General features: G+C 42.4%; 2 protein-coding genes across 10 annotated transcripts in view; one reads left to right on the forward strand and one right to left on the reverse strand.

Annotated features, from left to right (window-relative positions):
• Window positions 1-625: 625 nt before the first annotated feature.
• LOC121650899 (heat shock 70 kDa protein 12A-like) lies at window positions 626-10640 on the reverse strand. Its single transcript, XM_042002707.1, has 4 exons — window positions 10336-10640; window positions 8293-8517; window positions 8042-8213; window positions 626-3292 (listed from the first exon to the last, which is right to left on the reverse strand). The coding sequence occupies exons 1-4, from the start codon at window positions 10615-10617 to the stop codon at window positions 2262-2264; spliced, it is 1710 nt and encodes a 569-aa protein (XP_041858641.1). The 5' UTR covers window positions 10618-10640; the 3' UTR covers window positions 626-2261.
• Window positions 10641-10727: 87 nt separating this feature from the next.
• The window catches only part of LOC121650788 (putative uncharacterized protein DDB_G0271606), a 61392-nt gene continuing 50435 nt past the window's right edge, over window positions 10728-21684 (forward strand). For 6 of the 9 annotated variants that reach the window (XM_042002524.1, XM_042002529.1, XM_042002530.1 and 3 more), the window contains exons 1-5: window positions 10728-10816; window positions 18687-18734; window positions 19130-19177; window positions 19809-19856; window positions 20084-20128. In XM_042002524.1, coding sequence (XP_041858458.1) covers window positions 10767-10816; window positions 18687-18734; window positions 19130-19177; window positions 19809-19856; window positions 20084-20128 — 239 coding nt within the window. In that variant the 5' untranslated portion in view covers window positions 10728-10766. The remainder of the gene's footprint in view (window positions 10817-18686; window positions 18735-19129; window positions 19178-19808; window positions 19857-20083; window positions 20129-21684) is intronic. The other 3 variants (XM_042002525.1, XM_042002527.1, XM_042002528.1) reach the window with 3 other exon arrangements.

Genomic DNA, 21684 nt, shown 5'->3' on the forward strand with positions numbered 1-21684 from the left:
GCGGGTGCTGAGTGCCTGGATCACGCAGGCATGAAAACTATTCCCAACGGTCGAAACTAACTTTCACCTCAGCAAGACTACAATCAGACTCAACTCGCCTTCGCTCTACTATGGGTTTTCCACCATGTCTGAAGTTAACCTGATGAGTTTCTTTCCCTCTATCAGTCAGAAGTTTTGTTCTTCTTATAAAACACAACCAGATGTTTGTGTAAGAAAGAATTTAACCAAAGAAAAACATGATTTAAGAATAAATGACTGAAATTGTCTTTTTTCTTTCCCAGAGCTGTGTGTAATAATAACATAATAATAATGCTCCTCTGCTGCTATCCCAAGCTAGTTACACTAGAAGCAGAGGGCGGCCATGTATTTGCACCCTGAGGGTTTAAAGACCTTGCTCATGTGCTCAGTGAAGCTCATCTGAGTTGGCAGTCCAAGGGCCTAAACCTATATATGTATATATATATATATATATATATATATATATATATATATATATATATATACATATATATGCATGATGAAGGTAAATAATGTGATCAAAACAGAAGAAATTGAATCTCACACAATGCTTCATCTTATCGTCATAGAGATATGAAAGAGGAACTAAAAGAGAGGAACAGCTGAAAAAGTGTTGTCCAGTTTTATTTAAATGTATTTCAGTTACAGTCACTTCAGAAAGAAAATGCTACAAAAATGTAAAATCAAATTCACATGGTAAGGACATAAAAGGTAATAATGACAGAAAGAAAATAGTTTAATTATCGATTCATGTACATTTGGAGGAAAGTCCCAGTAATGATTTTACTGCTATTCTGAGATTCTCCACATTCATTCAGTAAAGATGCAGAAAACCTATAGAAACTGTTCCCCAGTTAAAAGTTTTAGTTCCAAATGGACTTTCTCGCCCAGTTTGACTCCATCTGTTCTCATTGTCCTCAGACTGGGAGATTTCAGCTTGTACAAGGTGAAGAGGTTCATGATATTTATCTAAAAACAATCTAATTACAGGCAAAACCTGCAGCAGTCAGGTGTTGGGACTTTCCAGCCGACTGGATCATGACAAAGAAAAAAAAAAACAAAAAAAAAAACAGATAATACCATATCATTAATGTTAGGGATAAACACCACTTATCGACAAATTAATTAGCTAAAATGTGTACAAAATTAATGGCTTTTTTAAAAATTCAACAGCCTTTTTTGAAAGTTACCGTTTTGTTTAGGCAAGGCAAGTTTATTTGTATAGCACATTTCATGGTTTAGAGGAGAATGTCTCCTGGTTTAGAGACATGCTGGTGTTTACAGGGCTGTGTTCAAAGAACAGCATCTCCCTTTTATGGTCGAACTGGACAGAGAGACACATGCAGCTCAGGAGTCAGAGCAGTAGGGAGAGGAGGGGATGTCAGAGCAGAGGAAGTTGCAGTGAGAAACTTTCTGTTTAGTGGTGAATGTTTTGCTACCAGCTTTAGTAATAAACACCACACAGCTCTGCTAGTTCCAGCAGAGTCCCATGTCTGCTTCACCACTGCTTAGGAAAGTGAAGGGAGCTAGCCCTGAAGCTGGCTGCTGCTAGATACTGAGTAAAGTGAAGGTCGCTAAGCCTGAAGCTAGCTGCAGTTTCACCCAGGAGTAATCGCCCTTGTCTGCCTCCCAACCTTTGTGTGGAAGCGTAAAGTTTAGCAGCTGCTTCTGTTGGAGTTTTCACCAGTAGTGGAGGCAACAGACCAGAGCAGCATGGTTAGACATGTTACTTCAGGAGGAAAAAGACCAGACGGAAAGACGAGGAAAATAACTATGTTTTTTTGTAGCTGAACTCTCTTCTGGGCGCGGTGTTTAGCTCATGTAGCATAGCATGCACTACCCTATATTAATGCACCCAACCCAGGTTCGATCCCAAACGTCTCCCTGTCCCACTTTCTCATCTACCTGCTGGACAATGAAAGACACTAGAGCCCACACAATGTAAAATACAGAACAATGTTAAAACACCTGTTTATGGAACACATAATATAGAAATAACATCTCATACGTTTTACAATTTCCATTTGGAGATAAAATATTTTTATTTCCTTATTGATGACATCACGATGAAGTCAAGGCTAATTGATTTTGAAAGGCCTGACTAGTTGACTTCAAAAATCACCTAAAATGCCTAAAGTCCCTACAGTATATGTATCTGTTTATTCAGGTACAACCTTCATTGATCTTCTTCATTTGTCTGCGATGTTTGGTGGATTCAGGAACTTTAGAGGTCTAGAGCATCTTTACGACTTCGTCATGAAATCCAGTTCGATGGTCTTTGTTGAGCCTGAATCCACGTCGGTGGCTGTGGCCGTCATTTCTGTGAAGCCAAACTTGATTTTTAGTTTGAGTTCACGGTTCAGCCCACGTGTAATGTCAGGAGAATTAACCACAAAAGAGCCGATTTTTTCAATTCCTCTCTCATCCACATAATTTGGATTTTTTCTTTCTGTGTGAAAGAATTGAAAGATTGTCTCCCTATTATCTGATCCTCCAGCAGACAGACTGTATTCTCTAGATTCATTCCAACCAATGTCTTCATCAATGACCACCAGCTTCTTGAAAATATCATCACACCAGTCACCGTCTTTATCCATTACCTTCTTATCTGTGCGGTGTTGTGACTTATCAAATGGTTCACGGACAGCTAGTCCATAAGTGAAGCCACTTTTCCGAGACGCCACCACTGCTTTGTTTCTCCCAAAATCAACAGCTCCCTTCAGGATGGCTTCTTGAGGCCTAAACGGACACAAAACCTGACAATCATCCATAAACTCATCAGAAATGTGACGACGTAGGATCTGGCTCTCAGCATAGCCCCCCACCAACAGGATATACTCAATGTTGAAATCTTTCTGTAAGATTTCTCGCACACTCTTAGTGATCCTGTACAGACTCTCCTCAAAGAATGATCTCAGTTTCTGTTTGGAGATTTTGATGGATCCTTCATTCCAGGATATACCTTGGACTGAGTGAAAGAACCTTTCTATGTCCTTCTTTTTCTGAGCCAGCGAGCCCAGGTTCAGTGTGCAGACTATTTCTACATCATCATCGTTTCTTTTGAACATGGTGAAGTCATACATTATTTTCTGAACTTCTCCAGGGAATTTTTTCTCATATTCATCCCAGACACCATCACAGAATACTTCTCTGAGGAATTCTCTGAATTTTCTGTCTACAGTTTGTCCACCCTGGTCGTTTCCAGAGGCCTTGTGTAGCTCCTTCAGGGCTCCTCCTTCCAGGACTTCATGTACAGTAATGTCGATGGTTCCACCTGCAACACAGAGGTCATAACAGTTGAGTAGTAAGAGCATGGCCACAAAGGAAAACACTTTACCAGGCTAATAGTTAGAATTCTTTAGTGGTCAGTCACTGAACTAACGCAAATATTGATCAGCTTCCTGCTTCCTCCATCAGCTCTGTCTTTCATCTCTGGATCTGAAAACTTGTCAGCTTAAATGAACTTGATTTGCACTCCATCCATCACCCATACTCGCTTATTCAAATTCAGGGTCATGGGAAGCTGGAGCCTAGCAGCCTACCATGTTTCCCAGCAGCTACTCAGTGCAAGGCAGGGTACACTTGGACAGATTGCCTGGACAGGTTACAGTTCGCCTGGACAGGCCACAGGTCGCTTGGACAGGTCACAGGTCACCTGGACAGGTAATCTCCATCTCCACTTTATTTATAGAGCACTATAAAAATAACACTGCTAACCATAGTATTTTCCACCAGAATTAAGGGAATAAAGAGTAAAAAGTATAAAAACACTGATCAGACAAAAGTTAAAATACATATAAAAAGAAAATCACAAAAACCACTAGTGTTAAAAGCCAAAAAAAAAAAAAGTGTTTTAAGCAGTGATATAAAAACAAGTGAAGAGACCTCCTGAATACGTGAAGGTACCTGGTTCCACAGTCTGGGTCCAATTACAGAAATATTACAAAATAATTACATAAATAAAAGTTTGGATTAAAATCTGGAGATGATACAGGGAAAGAAATGGTTTAACTTTAGACAGGTGTCTTAGCTGAAAGAAACTAGACTTACCATTTTATCACATTCCAAGGTTTATTTCTGCAGGTTTTAGATAGTCAGTCGAGAACCCTATGTCATTCAGACCCTCAGAGGCATCACTGGGCCTAAATAGCAACACCTCAGTCTTTTTGTTAATAGAATGAAAATAAATAAATAAATGACATCCACCTTAATTTCCTCTATACAATCAAGTAATGGATTCGTTAAAGATGTGTTTTTTCCAGGAGGAAATAGATCTGGCTGTTGTCAGCGTAAAAGTAAAGGACATGCCAAGCCTTATAAGAACTGTACTGAGAGGGAGCAAGTAAAGAGTAAAAAGAAGAGGTCCAAGAATGGAGCCCTGAGAACTCCACACACCAGAGGAACAGAAGAGGACTCTGCGGCTCCAATCTGTACACTTGGTTAAATAAGATCTCAGCCATTGTAAAGTTCCATCCCGAATGCCCACCCAGATCTCCAGGTGAGACAAAAGGATCTGATGGTCCACTGTGTCGAAGGCTGCTGGGAGGTCCAACAGTACCAAAGCCACACAGTGATCCAAATCTGTAGCCATAAGGATATCATTAAAAACCATCAATAGTGCATATACGGTACTGTGCAGTGTTTCAAAACCGGACTGAAAATGTTTAAGTACATTGGTTTTCTCTAGGAAAGACTGCAGATGGGAATACACAACTTTCTCCAAAACTTTAGAAAAGAAGCTTAGAGATCGGCCTGAAGTAAGATAAGATGGAAGAGTCCAGGCCGGGCTGTCATGGTTACTGCCCTGCCATGTCGTTTGATTCAGCCCACCTGGGTCTTCTTAACTGCTACACGGTTTCACCTGTTCACAGCATTGCTAAAACACTCCAGTCTTTTCCTCTGCCAGATTACTAACAGCCCTTTTGCCAAGTTGAAGTCCAGCGTTCATTCTACATTTTTCTATGGTTGCTTACTAGTACATATCCCTGGGTTATTCTTCTTGCCTTGCCCACGACAGACCTCTCTTGCCACTTCTGATATCTGGACAGTGACCCACGCTTTGTTTCTGGAGCACCAAGCCTCGCCTATCAATTGTGTTAGTACCTCACATCTGCCTGCCTGTGTTTTGACCATTTGCCTGTTTCTTGACCTCATCAGTTGATTCTGGACTCTCTTTCAGCTCTCCTCTTCCCTCAAGATCAGGCCCTCAACTCACAATCATCCTCCTTTGCAATAAACCTGTTTCCTTTTAAACTACTCCTGTGTGTGGTTGAATTTCTAGAACCTCACAGTTTCTTGTTACAGTATAATCTGACCACCATGGAGCCGTCGCCCACACAGGAGTGGCACTCGCATGTAGAGAAATCCATAAACAAATTGGAGTCTAACATGCAGGAGATGATGACTATGTTGGCAAACCTCTCTACAGCTACAGCTTCACAGGATGGTCCTTCTTTCCAACCTTCTGGATCCTCTTCTCCTTGCCATGTCTCGTAAACCCAAGAACCACGCCTGACTCCTCCTGAGGAGTCATTGTTGACAATTCATTACCCAATATGAAATACACTTCGAACTGCCGCCCTTGTTCTTTCCTACTAAACTGGCTAGGATCGCCTATATAATTTTATTGCTTTCCGGTAAAGCCAAGTTGTGGGAGACAGCAGAGTGGCAGAGGGACTCCCTGATCTGTTACAGCTACCAAAACTTCACTAAAGAGTTCATTAGAGTCTTTGATCCTGTTTTGCCAGAGGGGGAGACAGCCCGGGGTTTGTTATCTTAAAAGCAAGGCAAAAGACAAATCACTGAATATATAATTGATTTCCACACTCTCTCTGCAAAAAGCCATTAGAATGATGAGGCATTATATGACGTTTTCACCAAGGACTCAATGAGGAGATTAAAGAGACATTCTCATGGATATGCCAGGAGTGTTTTTTTTTATTTTTTTTATTTAGATTATATTTTGATCTTTTCTAAAGACCTCCCCACTCACCAAAGACATGTCCAGGCAGCCATTCTCCATCTTCTGCAAAAATATCTGTTAAAGTAGAGAAGTGTGAATTTTATAGAGAGACCATATCGTTTCTGGATTATGTTGTCTCGCCAAACAAGAAATCCATTGGCTCCAGCAAAGTTGCAGCAGTGAAAGAATGTCTGGTTCCTCAGTCTTGCAAACAGCTTCGGACATTCCTGGGTTTTGCCAATTTCTATTGATATTTCTATCAATGTCTACTATTGCCTCACCTTCACAAGCCGTTCTTCGAAAAACAGGTTTGTTTGGAACAATGTAGCAGATTGAGCCTTCTATGACTTAAAGGATCTGTTTACCTCTGCACCTGTCCTCCACTCACCGGATCCCTCGATCCCAGTTCATTGTTGAAGTGGATGCCTCCGACTTAGGAGTAGATGGTATACTAAGCCAAAGGTTTTCTGATGGCAAGACTCATCCCTGTGCTTCCTTTTCTAGAAGCCTCTCAGCAACTGAAATAAATTATGAGGTTGGCGATTGTGAGCTCCTAGCAGTTAAACTGTTGCTTGAGGAGCAGAGGCACTGGCTGGAAGAAGCTAAGGACCTTTTCATTGTGTGGATGGATCATAAGAATCTCAAGCACCTGAGATCAGGTAAAAGGCTTAACCCCAGACAGGCCAGGCAGGCTTTGTTCTGCAGTAGGTTTAACTTTTCCCTATCTTACAGACCAGGGACTAAGAACACTAAGCCAGATGCTCTCTCAAGACTCCAGGAGATCGCAGAGGAAGGGTTGATGGAAGGTAGGGGTGATTACATCCTACCCCACTTGTGCAGATGGGGGTCACTAGATTTGGATTGGAGAGGGAGATCAAAGAAGCCCACCAGCAACATCCAGTTCCTGACGACTGTCCCAAGAATCTCCTCTTCATTCCAGATCACCTAGTTTCAGACGTACTGTTACTTTGCTATAGAGAAAACATCCATGGTCCCCTCTGCCCATGCAGTTGCAGTAAGATGTCAAAGAGTTTGGCAACAAGCTTACAATGCCCTGTTGAAGACATCTGCAGTGTACTCTCAATCTGCTAATCTCCGCAACGGCATATCAGATAGGGCAGAGGGTGCGGCTATCTACCAAGGATCTTCCTCTTTTGAGTCAAAAACCCCAAGTTGGCCCTCCGTTTCATTAGCACTATCCTGATTTTCAAATTGTTGAACCCAGTGGCCTTCGCCTGCTTAGAAGTCTCTCCCACTTTTCATGTGTCCTGGGTCAAACCTATGTCCTGTAATTGAAAATTTTATACACATGTCTGCACTTTGTATTGTTACAAAACCTTGTCTTGTGTTTTACTGAGGAAGGAGGATGACTTGTACCCAGATAAGAATTGAGTGAGCTTCATTTACCTCCCCTTCCAATCTTCTTGTAACATTCCTTTGAAACAGAGGACTAATGATTTACCTTGATGTGATCAGCTCATGCTGGCCTTTATAAACCAAACCCAAATGCATCTGTTCAGACTCGTGCAGTCAAACCTCTTTGACTGTGGGACTCTCATTGCCTGATCAGCTCTTAATAAAAAATACTTTGTTTGATTCTCACTTAATGTGTGACCTTTGATAAATAAAATTCCACAACAGTCCACGTCCAGTTTTGTGCCCTCCTCCAGATTCCTTCCTCCTGCCCGGTTTGTTGTTAGGGGGTCACAACCACTAACAATCACTCCTAGGAAGAATTCAGAGTTAACATTTAACCTCACATACATGTTTTTAACTTTGGGAGGAAGCCGGCGTATCTGTACAAAAAGTCTTGCACTTTTGAGGAGAACATACAACTCCACACAGAAAGGCTTCAGAGGATGGAAGCAGGAAGCTTGTAGCTGCAAGGCATCAGTGCTAATCGCCACACCAGCCTGTAGCATTAACAGCTGGCTTCTAACAAACACCACATGTCATATCTTCTGAAGAATAAAACATCCAGTCATGTAAACCAGGATATAACTTTTTCTTAGTGCACCTGGAAGTTATCTGGTCTATAGACTTTCTTTAAGCATACTTTACCTCCACAATCCACAACTATGTACTGCGCTCCTGGAGACTCCTCTATTCTGTCTCCTCCCTGGTTTTCAGCTAGGAACCCATCAGCTGGAAGCTTCTTGCACCAGACTGAAGCTGCTTCTGGTTCCAGTGCAATCACCAGTTTGTCTTCATTTCCTGTAGTCACAATACCTGCCTGTAAGCAGAATCAAACACTTCCTGTTACTCCTGATCTGATATGAAAACCCTGTACTCAACTCTGGATGTTTTTGTACCTCGGTTGCAGCTTTTCTCATGAACTGCTTGGCTGAAGGATCCCAGATAGCAGGTACAGTCAGCACCCAGGTGAAGTCCGAGGCCACAAACTTCTTCCCTGAAGCGTTGCTGCTGATGGTTTTCAGTGCATCATCCTTCAAGAACCCCAGAGCTGCTGCAAACACCTTCAGGGCCTTCATTGACTTCCCATTGGCAGCTTTGATGGTCAAATCTCTGCTGATTTTCTGCAGATTATTGATAATTATTTCATCTGTGTTTTAAAGCATTTAAACATTTTTAGGTGACTGAACATGAATAGTAGAAGAAACTTGTCATGATTCATGCCTTTGTTCCTTGGTTTACTTTTATGTTCTGGGTTTTTTCATGTTTTTGGTTCATGTTTTTGGTATTTAGGGTCATGTTCAGGTCTGTGTTGCTCTTGGTTTCTGCTCGTTAGTTCACCTGGTCTGATTGTTCATTCATTTCACCTGTCTAGTTAGTTCCTCTGTGTATTTAAGTCAACTGGTTTCAGTTCCTCCTTGCCAGTTCATTGCTTTCTCTTGCCTCTGTATGTTTCTGTTAGATTTAATTTATGCCATGCCACAGTTTTACCTCCAGAGTCTTTTTGTTTTGTAAGTTAGTTTCTTTGTTATTAAAGCCTTTAACTGCACCAGTCTGCCTCCTGCCCTGTCTGCCTGCACTTGGGTCCTCACGTCCACAGCTCCAGACAGAATGAACTGGCCAGACACGGACCCAGCAGGCCCTCCCTAAATCACCTCAATGGTACTGGTGAAATGGCTACAGGGAAATGACCCATGGAATAATGATTTCCGTAAGAAGAACTGGTCACACACATACTTGGCGGAACTGGTGAGTTGTCTAGAGTGGCAGACCTCATTGACAGAGGATTCTCCTGAGAGGTCGCCGTTCCGGGGGTACAGTCTAGCAATCTGGACACCTCCTGGCAAACCCATGCCTAATGGGTCTGCACGGAACGTGGTGGCTGCCAGAAGGAGGTGATCCAGACAACCCTGCCTCGCAATGTCGCTGCCAGCTCCATGCCTCACTCCTCCAGTGTTGCTAATAACTCCATGGTCCACATCCCCAGTGTCACCCCTAGCTCTGCAGTGTCCAACACTGGTGCCCAGGCCTTCTCCAGTGTTTCAGCCCCCGACGTTGGTGCCCAGGTCCATGCTGTCTCCTGAGGGGGTCCCAGGATGGGATGCTCCTCATCCTGCTCATGTTCATGATTCCGACGGGGTTCCTCCTCATCCAGTTCGAGTCCATGTCTCAGAGGGGGTCCCAGGTCGAGACGCTCCTCCTCTGTTTCTAGCTCCTGCTCTAGAGGGGGTCGGGATGCTCCTCCTTTTACTGTGGTTTCTGCCTCCAAGGATGTCGCAACTCCTCCGTCTCCTGTGGTTCCTGCCTCCAAGGATATCACACCTCATCCACCTTTAACGCCAGGACCTGTGTTTGAGTAAATTCTGGTGGACTCACCAGAGATTCAGGTGCTGCTGGTGTGGTCTCTGGGCTGCCATCTAGAGATCAAGCTCCTGTTTGCGTGGCCTCCAGGTCACCCTCCAGAGCCAAGTCTGGGCCGCTTCTAGAGCCAAGCCTGCTGTTGTTGCAGCCTCCCGGCTGCCCTCTAGGGCCAAGCCTGCTGTCTGTGTGGCCTCCCGGCCGCCCTCCTGAACTCTGGTCCCCTCTCCAGGCCCCCTCCACTCACCCAGCTTTGGCCTAGTTTGTCCTTCTGTGCATTTAAGTCCATTGGTTTCAGTTCACCTTGCCAGTTCATTGCTGTCTCTTTCTTCTATATGTTTCTGTTAGATTTAGTCCATGCCATGCACAGTTTTGCCTTCAGAGTCTTTGTTTTGTACTTTAGTTTTTTTGTTATTAAAGCCTTTAACTGCACCGGTCTGCCTCCTGCCTCATCTTCCTGCACTTAGTGAAATTTATAGATGATTCATAGAGATGGAGTAATAAATAAACACATTTTTTCTAGATCCTAATCTAGAATCTAATTTAAAACAAAAGATAAAAGTAGAATGCTGTAATAAACTTACTTTTCCGTAGAGTTCCATCTTGAAGCAGTCGAAGAAGAGCTTCTTTCTAGCCTCCTCACCATGTTTTCTAACATAAGCTTCTTTAGCTTCATAACCAAAGCTAAGAAATTCCTCATTTTCATCAAACAGAATGCAGGAAGGAGCTTTTGGGGTCTCCAGTCCAACCTCTTCACCCCAGAACTTTAGACGGGGCTCAGTTTCTTCTTCGCTGCTCGTCATACTGAAGGCATATCCACTGTAAGCAGTACCAAAGTCTATTGCTATAATGTATGAATCAGACATGGTTGAAACCGGCTCAGCTGGATCACACGAGGAAGACTGAACTGAGATTCAACTGTTGGAGTGTATTTATGTAGTGTGGAGGCTGGGCTAGCTGGAAGCCAGCCCAGTTTATCATAGTGTGAACAGTATTGGGATCACTTTCAGTCTGGATGAGCAGGAGAGAACAACTACAGCGGAGACAACACCGACTCGGCTGCAGGTAAGCACACAACAGCTGGAAACAACTTTAATCTGTCAAACTTAAACAAACCATCATTTATCTTTATAAGAAAAAAACAACAGTTTAAATGTCTGAAACCAGCAAGGGGATTTTTTTGGAAAACAAATGTTAAATTTAAAGTTGTTGTTTTTTCCTTTTTTTTTAAAAAAAAATATACTATTGAATTTTTATTAAATAGTTGAATTAATCTTTGAAGCCAGAGCTGAAATGTAAACTCACCTAAATCCATTATATAAGGACAGGGCAGTTCTCGGGGCTCTGGAGGGCCCAGGCACAATTTATCCTTCAACCAGTATTCACTTCCACTTTCTTGCAAAATATTTATAACAAAAACATTTTAATATTACATTCATAGGTATTGTTGTCACATCTAGTTTTTTTATTACAACTTTTAAATGTTCTCTTCTGGCTTTCACTTCTTCTTCCTCTGACTTAGCATTATTTACTATTTTTATTTATTTAACAAGGGGTGATATGATGTAACATGGCTCCAACACAGAGGATTAAACTATGTGCCGAAACCTGCATTAAGACTTACAGCTAATACAGTAAAAAATAAATACGTAGTGTCCAGCAGAATGAAGATGACTGGACCGATTAAGAAAAAAAAAAAAGAAAATATTTCCACTACAATAACTTGATCCACACATTTTTGTGCTACATTATCAGATTTCTGGTCTATGAATAATATGTTTTAACATTCTTAGTTTTACAGTTTAACTGGGCACAGCAGTTATTTATTATGATCCAAGATTCTGTTTTAATTTCCAACAGGAAATTAAACAGGGTGAAAGACCCAGGGTGAAAAATCTGCTACAGTTTCAACACTGAATTCAGATTATGTTAATTATTATTACTATTTTTTATTTATTTTATTCATTTGTATTTGTGTGATGAAGGATTTGTGCAATTTACATTGGTGTTTATATACACATATACATACTTTCGTTGATCTATCTTACCATTTCATCTATTCTTGTTAACTTTTGTATTTAATAATAAATAAATAATATTAATAAGAAAATAACATAAAAAATATCCTTGTGCTTGTACATTGGCGGGGTTTGTGGTTGGGTTGGGGGGCATTGGTTAGTTGTGGTTGGTTGGGTGTGGGGGCGCTGATGGGTGGTTCGCCCTGGGTGCAAAACTAGCCAAGACTTCCTCTGGATAGTCACCAGGTAGTCACGAGTTAGTTACCAGGTTGTCACAAGGTGGTCACCAGGTAGTAACTGGGTGGTCATCAAGTAGTCACCAGATGCTCAACAGGTAGTCATCGTGTAGTACAGGTGGTCACCAGATAGTCACCATGTAGTCACCAGGTGGTCACCAGATAGTCACTATATAATCACCAGGTGGTCAACAGATTAGAAAATACCATTAGAAAATACCCAGATAGTCACCAGGGGCCAGTTGTTCAAATGTAAACCTAGCGGATTCCGGTTATCGGATAGGATCAAATCTTGAAAATGCATTCCGGATTCCGAAATCCACTTGGATCACGTAATCCAATCCGGGTTGTTATCCGGGAAAACCCTCAGTTTAGGTTGTTTAAAACTTTTGAGTAGAATCCGGATAACTTTGATCCAAAAAAACAGGATTATGCTGATCCCAACAGAGGGCCGGATTACCAGGCAGATTTCAGAAAGAAACTGCGGTACAACCTGACAGCTGATCAAAAAATAGAACTCTTTATTCAGTAAATATGCTTATATTTGTATTTTACATCTGACTTAACCGTTACAGTGATAAAGTTGTTAACATAGGGACAGACTCTTAGTAAGTCTTTCAGCGTAGTAAAATAAAACAGAAAAAAGCACAATGTAAAAATAAAAACATGACATTAACATATCCCCACGAAATAAACGACCAAACAGATCCAATAACAAACACTAAAAAATGAAATTTCTAACGATTTCTTAGCATCCTTTACTATACATTCCGCCCGTCCGTCAGACAGAATTACAGAGGTTGGTCCGGAACAATTAACATTGTCACAGAGAGGGCTATTCCGCCTGTTACATGCTCCCGCTGGTTCCACTTGCAAAGCATGCAAACCGTCTCTTCTACCTGTTGTTCTTCACATGGCCGGCAGCGAACACTGATCTACATGCTGGAAATCCGGATTACATGATCATGAAAAACAGGATTTTGGATCAAGGTGATCCAATCCTATTTTGCTTTGAGCAAACGGGATAAAAGTGAGCCGGATTACGTGATCCACCGTCCAGAAAAAATGGATTACGAAATCCAGATAGCTTTTATCCAGATTAAATTTTTTGACCAACCGGCCCCAGGTGGTGGCTTGATAGTCAGAAGATAGTCATGAGGTGGTCACGAGATAGTCACCAGGGGCCTCATTTATCAAGCTTGGATAAGAACAAAAACAGGCGTATGTCAAATATAGTCAACTTTTGGGATTTATGAAAACCAAACTTTATGGGTAAATGTTCCTACCTCCACACCAACTCTGATTCAGGCATATGCACAAAATATGGGAAAACGGGGAACTGCGACACCAATGGCACAGATTAAAATCAAGGAAATGCTGTGAATATGAGACATTTGTGCACAATCCACTATTACCTTTCACATAGCATGTTAGATATTAAAGGTGTTTGAAGAAATTAATAAAGTGGCACATTTGATATTAATTCTCCTAAGAGCACATGCTCAGGGATTTAAAAGAAAAAGGGAGATGATATTAAATAGGAACCTCAACTACTAAAATATGTTCTGTCATTGTGAAACAAAACTTCCATGTTATAAAATCCATCCAGCTAAATAAGGTGGGCAGTCTGCTGCCAGCATGTAGCAGTCAGTGCGAAAGTAAGCTTTGGTCCTTAATTCTAGCAGAGCGGGACGCAGACTGGAGACTGGAGGTCTAGAAGTGATGCAACACTAATGGAATACACAAGAGGTGTATTTCCTTTTCTATTCATTCTTACACAATGCAATTTTAATTGTTGTCCCAGTTTCTGTCAAGACGTACTTTAGTTCCCTTAACTCCTTGGCCGCCTCGTTAATAGCAGTGATTGTGTCCCTCTGCACCGCCCACCCATCAACTACAAAGAAATATTATTTAACACTGAATAAACTGGTACAAATCTCAGATGTATCTGTACATATTTGTTTTATAAATCAAAACAAATTACTAAATTACCGGCATCATCACTATCATTTAGCAGAAAGAGATTCACCACTGTGGGATTCGAACTTTGGTCTCCTGCATGGGAAATGGATGCCCTACCAACTGAGATATCAGCCACATATTCTGATGCCTCTTGTGGGTCTTGTCTTCTCACAGTGTGATGACAGCATCTGCCACCTGCTGCTACTATTAAGCCTTTCTGACACAAGAAATGCCCATCCCGTGCCCACCAATTAAACATTTTTTTACATTTGTCAACATAGTCCATCAGAATCTCAGTCTCACACCGTGAAAAATTCCACTTCTTTCCTCTTTTTCGCTCTCGAGCCATCATGCAAATGATGTGATGAATATGAATCATAGGCATCCACCTGACCATTTATAGCCACCATGTGGGCGGATCAAGGCGCTCCATCACGTGTGCCTGCTTTAGAGTTGATTCTGATTTATGAACGGAAACAGGCAAGGGACGTGCTTTTGTATGCTTTTATAAATCTGAAAGTTAAAATGCATAACTGCATTTCGTTTTTGCGCTACAGATGCCACCTGTAGTTTGCTTTGCTATGCACAGTTTGATGAATGAGGCCCCATGTAGTCACGAGATAGTCACCAGGTAGTCACCAGATATTCACCAAATAACCACTATATACTCACCATAGTCATCAGGTTATCAGAGTAACCAGGTAGTCACAAGTAATCACCAGACAGTACCCAGACAGTCACCAGGTAGTCACCACATAGTCTCCAGGTTGTCACCAGATAGTCACTAGATAGTCACCATACTCACCAGGTGGTCACCAGATAGTCACGAGGTCATCACCAGGTGGTCAACAAAGAGTCACCAGGTAGTCACCAGATAGTACCCAGATAGTCACTAGATAATCACCAGGTCTTCATCTGTTAGTTACCAGGTGGTCACCAGATAGTCACCAGGTAGTAACCAGGTTGTTAGCAGGTAGTCACCAGGTGATCACCAAAAAGTCACATGATAGTCACCGGGTAGTCACTAGATAGTAACCAGAATGTCACCAGGTAGTCTCCAGGTGATCACCACGTGGTCATTAGGTGGTCACTAGACTGTCATCAGATAGTCACCAGATAGTAACCAAAAAGTCACCAGGTGGTCACCAGATAGTCACGAGGTCATCACCAGGTGGTCAACAAAGAGTCACCAGGTAGTCACCAGATAGTACCTAGATAGTCACTAGATAATCACCAGGTCTTCATCTGTTAGTCACCAGGTGATCACCAAAAAGTCACATGATAGTCATCGGGTAGTCACTAGATAGTAACCAGAATGTCACCAGGTAGTCTCCAGGTGATCACCACGTGGTCATTAGGTGGTCACTACACTGTCATCAGATAGTCACCAGATAGTAACCAAAAAGTCACCAGGTGGTCAACAGAGAGTCAAGTAGTCATCAGATACTCACCAGGTATTCAACAGGTATTCAACAGGTGGTTACTAGATAATCACCAGGTAGTAACAAGGAAGGTCACCAGGTAATCACCACAGAGTCACCAAATAGTCACCAGGTAGTCACCAGGTGGTCAACAAAGAGTCACCATGTAGTCACAGGTAGTCTTTAGATAGTACCAAGATAATCACTTGATAGTAACCAAGTAGTAACCAGATTGTCATCAGACAATAACCAGATAGTCACTAGACAGTCATAAAGTAGTCAACAGATACTCACCAGGTAGTCACCAGGTGGTCACCAGATTATCACCACAGAGTCACCAAATAGTCACCAGGTAGTCACCAGGTGGTCAACAGAGAGTCACCAGATATTCACTAAATAACAACTATATACTCACCATAGTCACCAGTTGGTCACCAGAGAGTCATCAGGTAGTCACGAGTAGTCACAAGATAGTACTCAGATAGTCACTTGATAGTAACCAGGTAGCAACCAGATAGTCATCAGACAATACCCAGATAGTCACTAGATAGTCATCAAGTAGTCATCAGATACTCACCAGGTAGTCATCAAGTAGTCACCAGGTGGTCACCAGATAATCCCCAGATAGTCACCAAGTAGTCACCACATAGTCACTAGGTTGTTACTAGATTAATAATAATAATAATAATGGATTAGATTTGATATAGCGCTTTTCAAGGCACCCAAAGCGCTTTACATTGTCTATCCATTATTCATCCACTCCTCACTCATACCTGGTGATGTCACGTCTCCGCTGATAGGGGTCAGTTTTTCCCAGCCGTTCCCGAACGCATCTCCAGTTTTCAGCATGATTAGGACTGATGCGCTCCACCTGTCGCAAGCACTACTTATACAGGTCTGTGACATCCCTTCAGGGCCAGATCGTCTCGGTTTCACCCTGCACGTATCCAGCCTCTGTTCCCAGTCTGTTTCCCAGTATTACCTGTCTGTCTGCCTGCCCGTTGCAGACTCTTTTTTCTCGCACCTGGACTTTTCGTCTCTGCCCGCTCCCTGTTAACTCAGCCTTGTCTGTCTGCCTGCCCGTTGCCGACTCTGTATTTCGTTACCTGGATATTCGCCGCTGCCCGCTCCCTTAGTGTTACTCAGCCTTGTCTGCCTGCCTGTCCGCCGTCGACCCTGTATTTCTGTACCTGGACTTCTGCCTCTGCCTGCTCCCTTACTGGTAATTCTGCCTTGGTTAATTATCAGATTATATGGTTTACCGACCTCTGGATTGTTCACAGGATACTGTCTCTAGATCACGGACTCTGTTACTTCTCTGATGGAGAAACGCAGAAGCGCCTGCTGCAGCCTTCATACCTTTGGACTTTCTGATCTCCGCCAGTTTCCTGAGTTCATTTCTATTAAGTTCATTTTGTTAAATAAAACTCCATCACTTATCCCTGGGTTTCTGATTATTTATGAGTCCAATCTCCTGGTACGTGACAGGTGATGGTAAGCTATGTATGTAGCTGCCCTGGGGCAGGCTGACAGAGTCGCCCTCTCCGACTATCACAGAACATTCATCCACATTCATTCACCAGTGATGCCAACACTGGAGGCAAGGAGGGTTAAGTGTCTTGCCCAAGGACACAACGACAGTTGACTGCAGGAGTGGGCGACATTGGACAACCTGCTCTACTGCCTGAGCCACTGCTGCCCCCAGTGGCTCAGTCACCAAATGGTCACTAGATACTCACCAGGTAGTCACTAGATAGTAATCACCAGATAGTCATTAGGTAGTCATCAGATACTCACCAGGTATTCAATAGGGAGTCACCAGGTGGTCACCAAATAGACACCAGGTGGTCACGAGATACTTACCAGGTAGTAACAAGGAAGGTCACCAGGTAGTCACCAGGTGATCACCAGATAGTGTCACCAGATAGTCTCCAGATTTTCACTAAACAACCGCTATATACTCACAAAGAAAAAAAAAATCCTCTTAAAAATGAATTATCTGAGTTTTTATCATTATTTGAAATATTGAGTCATAGTGTGTTGTGTTTTTTTTTTTTAATCCAAGAAGTTGTTAGTGTTATATGATCAACACTGTCTTTAAAGGTTTAATTTTTAATGGTCCATTTATCCATCATCTACATCGCCTTGTCCAATGAAGGGTAGTGCGGCAGCTGTAGCCTTACCCAGCATTGAGCAAGTGAGAGGCAGGTACACCTGGACAGGTAACCAGTCCATCACAGGGCCAACACAGAGAGACAAACAACCACTTACACACACTCCTAAGTAGAATTTAGAGCGACCAGTTAACCTGACATCATGTGTTTGGACGGTGGGAGGAAGAGAACCCACAGCTTATGGGGCGGCTGTAGCTCAGGAGTAAGAGCAGTTGTCTTTCAACCGGAAGGTAGGCAGATTGATTCCAGGCTTTCACTGACTATATGCCGAAGTGTCCTTGGGCAAGACACTTAACCCCACGTTGCCTGCCGATGTGCCTATCAGGGTGTGAATGTGTGTGTGAATGGGTGAATGTGATAAGTAATGTAAAGCGCTTTGAGTGGTCAAACTGACTGGAAAAGCGCTATATAAGTCCAAGTCCATTCACCGGGAGAACATGCAAACTCCACAAAGAAAGGCCCTCCCAGCTGAGGCTAGATCTGTCTAAAAATCTAGATAAAATAACTTTTAATAGTGAATGAATTAAAAAATAAAACCATTTAATCAAAAAAAAAAGTATTGGTCTTTTATTATTATTATTCTAGTTTGGTTTGCACAGTGTTTTTGATTATGCACATCCTTATTTAACTGTACATACACCTACAGCTGATACTTCTTACTTGTTCTCTCCTGCTCTGTTGATGTGTACATGTTGCACATCTGTCTGTCTGTCCGCTGAAGTGTAAAGATAAAATCACAAATCTAATTGAGAAAAGTCACAAATGATTCTACACAGGACATAAGAGTCAAGAAGCCTTGTAAAAAGATATCAGTGAATAAATATTTGATATGTTTAATTTAAATTAATTAATAAAGGTGTGTTGGGTGAGGCCATTAAAACAAGGCTACAGTGCAGATTTCAGCAGGGATATCACTTTTTTATATAAGTCAATATTTCTTCTAAAATGGTTTAAACATTTGTGTTTAGTGTTTATCTGTATGATAAGTTCAGTGTATTTACCAAAAACAGGAAGTAGCTTCCAAAAATGACCAGAGCAGACATGTGACAACAAAAACAAAATTCCATCTTTTTCTCTCTGGTTTGTGGGATTATGGACGTCATTACTTTTGTTTCTGCCAACAGAATCAACCAGATGGAAAACGATCAACCACGTCAGCATCATGGTACAAGGTAAATGTCTGATTTGACTTTTTTCAGTTACTTAGATTGTACTGGTCCTAACTAAATGTTTTTCCACTGGAAAGGAGAAGCTCTCCAGTAATGCTGCACATTCTCTACCATGGTAATAAAGGGCATTCTATTCTATTCTATTCTCAATACTATTCTGCTAGAGGTTCTAACTGCTGATATGAAACAATTCTTGTAAATAAATAGCTGGAAAATTAGAGTATTAGAGTGAAGACAGCTAACCTGACAGAGTTCAGACATCAGCTTCCTAGAAGTCCTAACCCTAACCCTACATCCCTAGAAATTCTACATGGTAACAGGAACACTGGTTTTACTCATCATAATTGAGGTCTGGTTTAATTTATTCACACTGGCTTTTTCTCTCTGTTGTTTCTCAGTAGAATTGAAAAGATGGAAATCCATCAGCAAATGCAGCACGACAGCAGGTAAGAAAAATAATCTGATTTCAGCTTTAAACCCTGCTACTGCTGAACCCGATACCTTGTCCACACACAGCTGCTGAACCCGGTACCAAGTACACCAGCTGTATGCACCAGTTCATGTGAGGTGATATAGGGGTGTTTTCTTTTAAATGTTTCTGAAACAAGAAGTAATGAACGCATCTGGACTAGGAATTTTATCCTTTCACACTTAGATGATTACATGTCTTATCTTCCCTAAAGTTAATGAGTTAGGTTAGTGAGAAAATTCAGAACTGAAAGAAGGAAACTGGAGTTCATACAGTACTGAGTGCATCAGTGGCCCCACAAATTCTGATTTACAGTCACAGGTAATGCGTGTGAGATCAGTAAGCCAGACTGGGGCAACTTTCATCTCAAGGAACAGACATACAGAAAGATGGGAAACCTGAATTTAGGTGGTTTTATGTGTCATTGTGTTATCATGACCCTTTAGTCCTGGAGACATCAGCACATGTACGATTCAGTACAATATTTCTCTGGTAAATTCTCGAGGATTCATACAGGTTTTTCTCTGGTTTATCTGACTTCTGTGAATATGTCCCAAATGAATCCAGTAACTGTGAGATTTATTCCGGCTTCATGTTTAACTCTACAGATCTGCTCTGGAAGAAGAGGAACGAAACCTGAAATACCTCAAGCACAGGTGCGGCACACACAGCTAAAATATTAGTTTATTATTTCATCTGTACATTGATGAAAAAAACTGTTTAATTTAAGTTGTAATGTACCAAAAACATCCAGATGTTTTCCAGTTTGTGGGATTATGGGTCAGTAATCAGCTCTACATTTTAACCAAATCACTGGTTTTACTCATGAACCAGCGGTCTGATGGGATTTATCCAAAAAAACTTTATTTATTTCTATTAACAGCATGGAGCATTTGGTCATTGAACTACAGCAGCAACATGGTCCAAGGTAAATTTGAACTTTTATACCACATCAGAGTTTTTAAAGTCTGGACACATCAACACTGGTAAATTATAATAAATTGGAATATTTCTCTGGTAAATTCTGAAGGATTAATTCAGGAGCTCATTTGTCTGATCTTCCAACATCTCCATTCAAACATGTTGCTAATTCAGCATCATGGAAATGACAAAAAAAAAAAAAAAATGTTACATATGCTGGTGGGCTGGGCAAGAATGAAGACCAAACCCTCCACATCACACAGTCTGTCTATCAAGACGGAGTCAGACTACACCATCTTGGTCACAGGTGAGGACATCCCATTGCTTCCAAGTCTGGGACAAATCTGCAGATCAAAACGTTCTGACAGGCAGATGGCCTGACCAGGATCAGCCAGCTCCCTGGAAAGTACAAGGTATGGTGATCATTCCATACTGTACCAGCAGGTGATGTGGCCTCTGAAAATGAGCAAAATCCCCTCCTCAGTGGTAAGAAAGACGGACCAGCTGGCAAACCCATTCATCAGAAAGCGGATGGGACTGCTAAGATGTCTGTCAGACATAGGCCTCTTTGACAGGAACATGCTACAACCACCGCTGCAATCCATCAGCTTGGGATACAAGCCAGAGAAGGTTTGGTTGGAGATGGAGCTGAGGGAATCTTCTGACCAGCTGGTGAGAGCAGCAGGCACCCCAATAATAATGGGAAGGAAGTGGAAAGCCCAGGAAGAAGTTGACACAGAGGCTCAAGCAGGCCCTACGAGAGGCAAGACTCCCTTGTTCTTGTCAAAGGCATCCAACGAAGATGGAAGAGCCATGTTGGTGGCAGAGGTAGCAAGAGCTGAACAGGAATGCCTGACCGTCAAAGCGATGTCTTAGGACCAGCAAGGTCGCTACAGACGGTGACATGACCTGGTGCTGAAGAAGCTGGCAGAGGTGGCAAGTCCTGCAGACACGAGGCAAACAGCAGAGCTTCTGCTCCAGGCAGACATGCCATCCAGTTTGCAAGGGCTAGAGAGAGCATCAAGCTCCACCCACCCCCACCCCCTCCCCACCAGAGAGACACAGCAAGACTCCTCATACTGGACAGTGAGTGGACCATGAGGGTCGACCCAGGGAACCGGCTATGCTTCCCCAGGGAGATTGTGGAAACATTGCTCCAGCCAGACTTGGTCATGTGATCAGAGGCTTGCAAGACTGTCCTTTTGGTCGAACTCACTGTCACATGGGAAGGAGAGCTGGAGGCTGCTAATAAGTAGAAGCAAACCAAGTATGCAGACCTGGTGGCGGAATGCAGGGAGGCTGGCTGGAAAGCTGTTACGTGTCCCGTGGAAGTGGGGTGCAGAGACTGCTCACATGGGATGCATAGGGGGCGTCAAAAAGCTGTGAAATAGCTAGCTGAGGAGGCAGAGAGAGGCAGCTTCTGGCTGTTGCTAAGGAGGAAGCATAAGAGGTGGGGCCCGAACAACACCTAGAGCTTCAGCAGGAAGAGATCCCTGCCATCGCTCCGTCATCAGGCGACGTACTGGGGTTAAAGGAATGAAATGTCAATGACTGGTGGTCCCC

This window comes from Melanotaenia boesemani, chromosome 12, assembly GCF_017639745.1.
Source record: "Melanotaenia boesemani isolate fMelBoe1 chromosome 12, fMelBoe1.pri, whole genome shotgun sequence".
NCBI lineage: Eukaryota > Metazoa > Chordata > Actinopteri > Atheriniformes > Melanotaeniidae > Melanotaenia > Melanotaenia boesemani.

Bases quoted from the DNA above. Each gene is read 5' to 3' on its own strand.
- LOC121650899 (XM_042002707.1), bottom strand. From the start codon at position 10,617: ATGTCTGATTCATACATTATAGCAATAGACTTTGGTACTGCTTACAGT. The intron at 8,518-10,335 runs GTAAGTTTATTA...AATAATCTGCAG, and splicing joins AGATGGAACTCTACGGAAAA to AAAATCAGCAGAGATTTGAC. The intron at 3,293-8,041 runs GTAAAGTATGCT...TCTGTGTTGCAG, and splicing joins CATAGTTGTGGATTGTGGAG to GTGGAACCATCGACATTACT.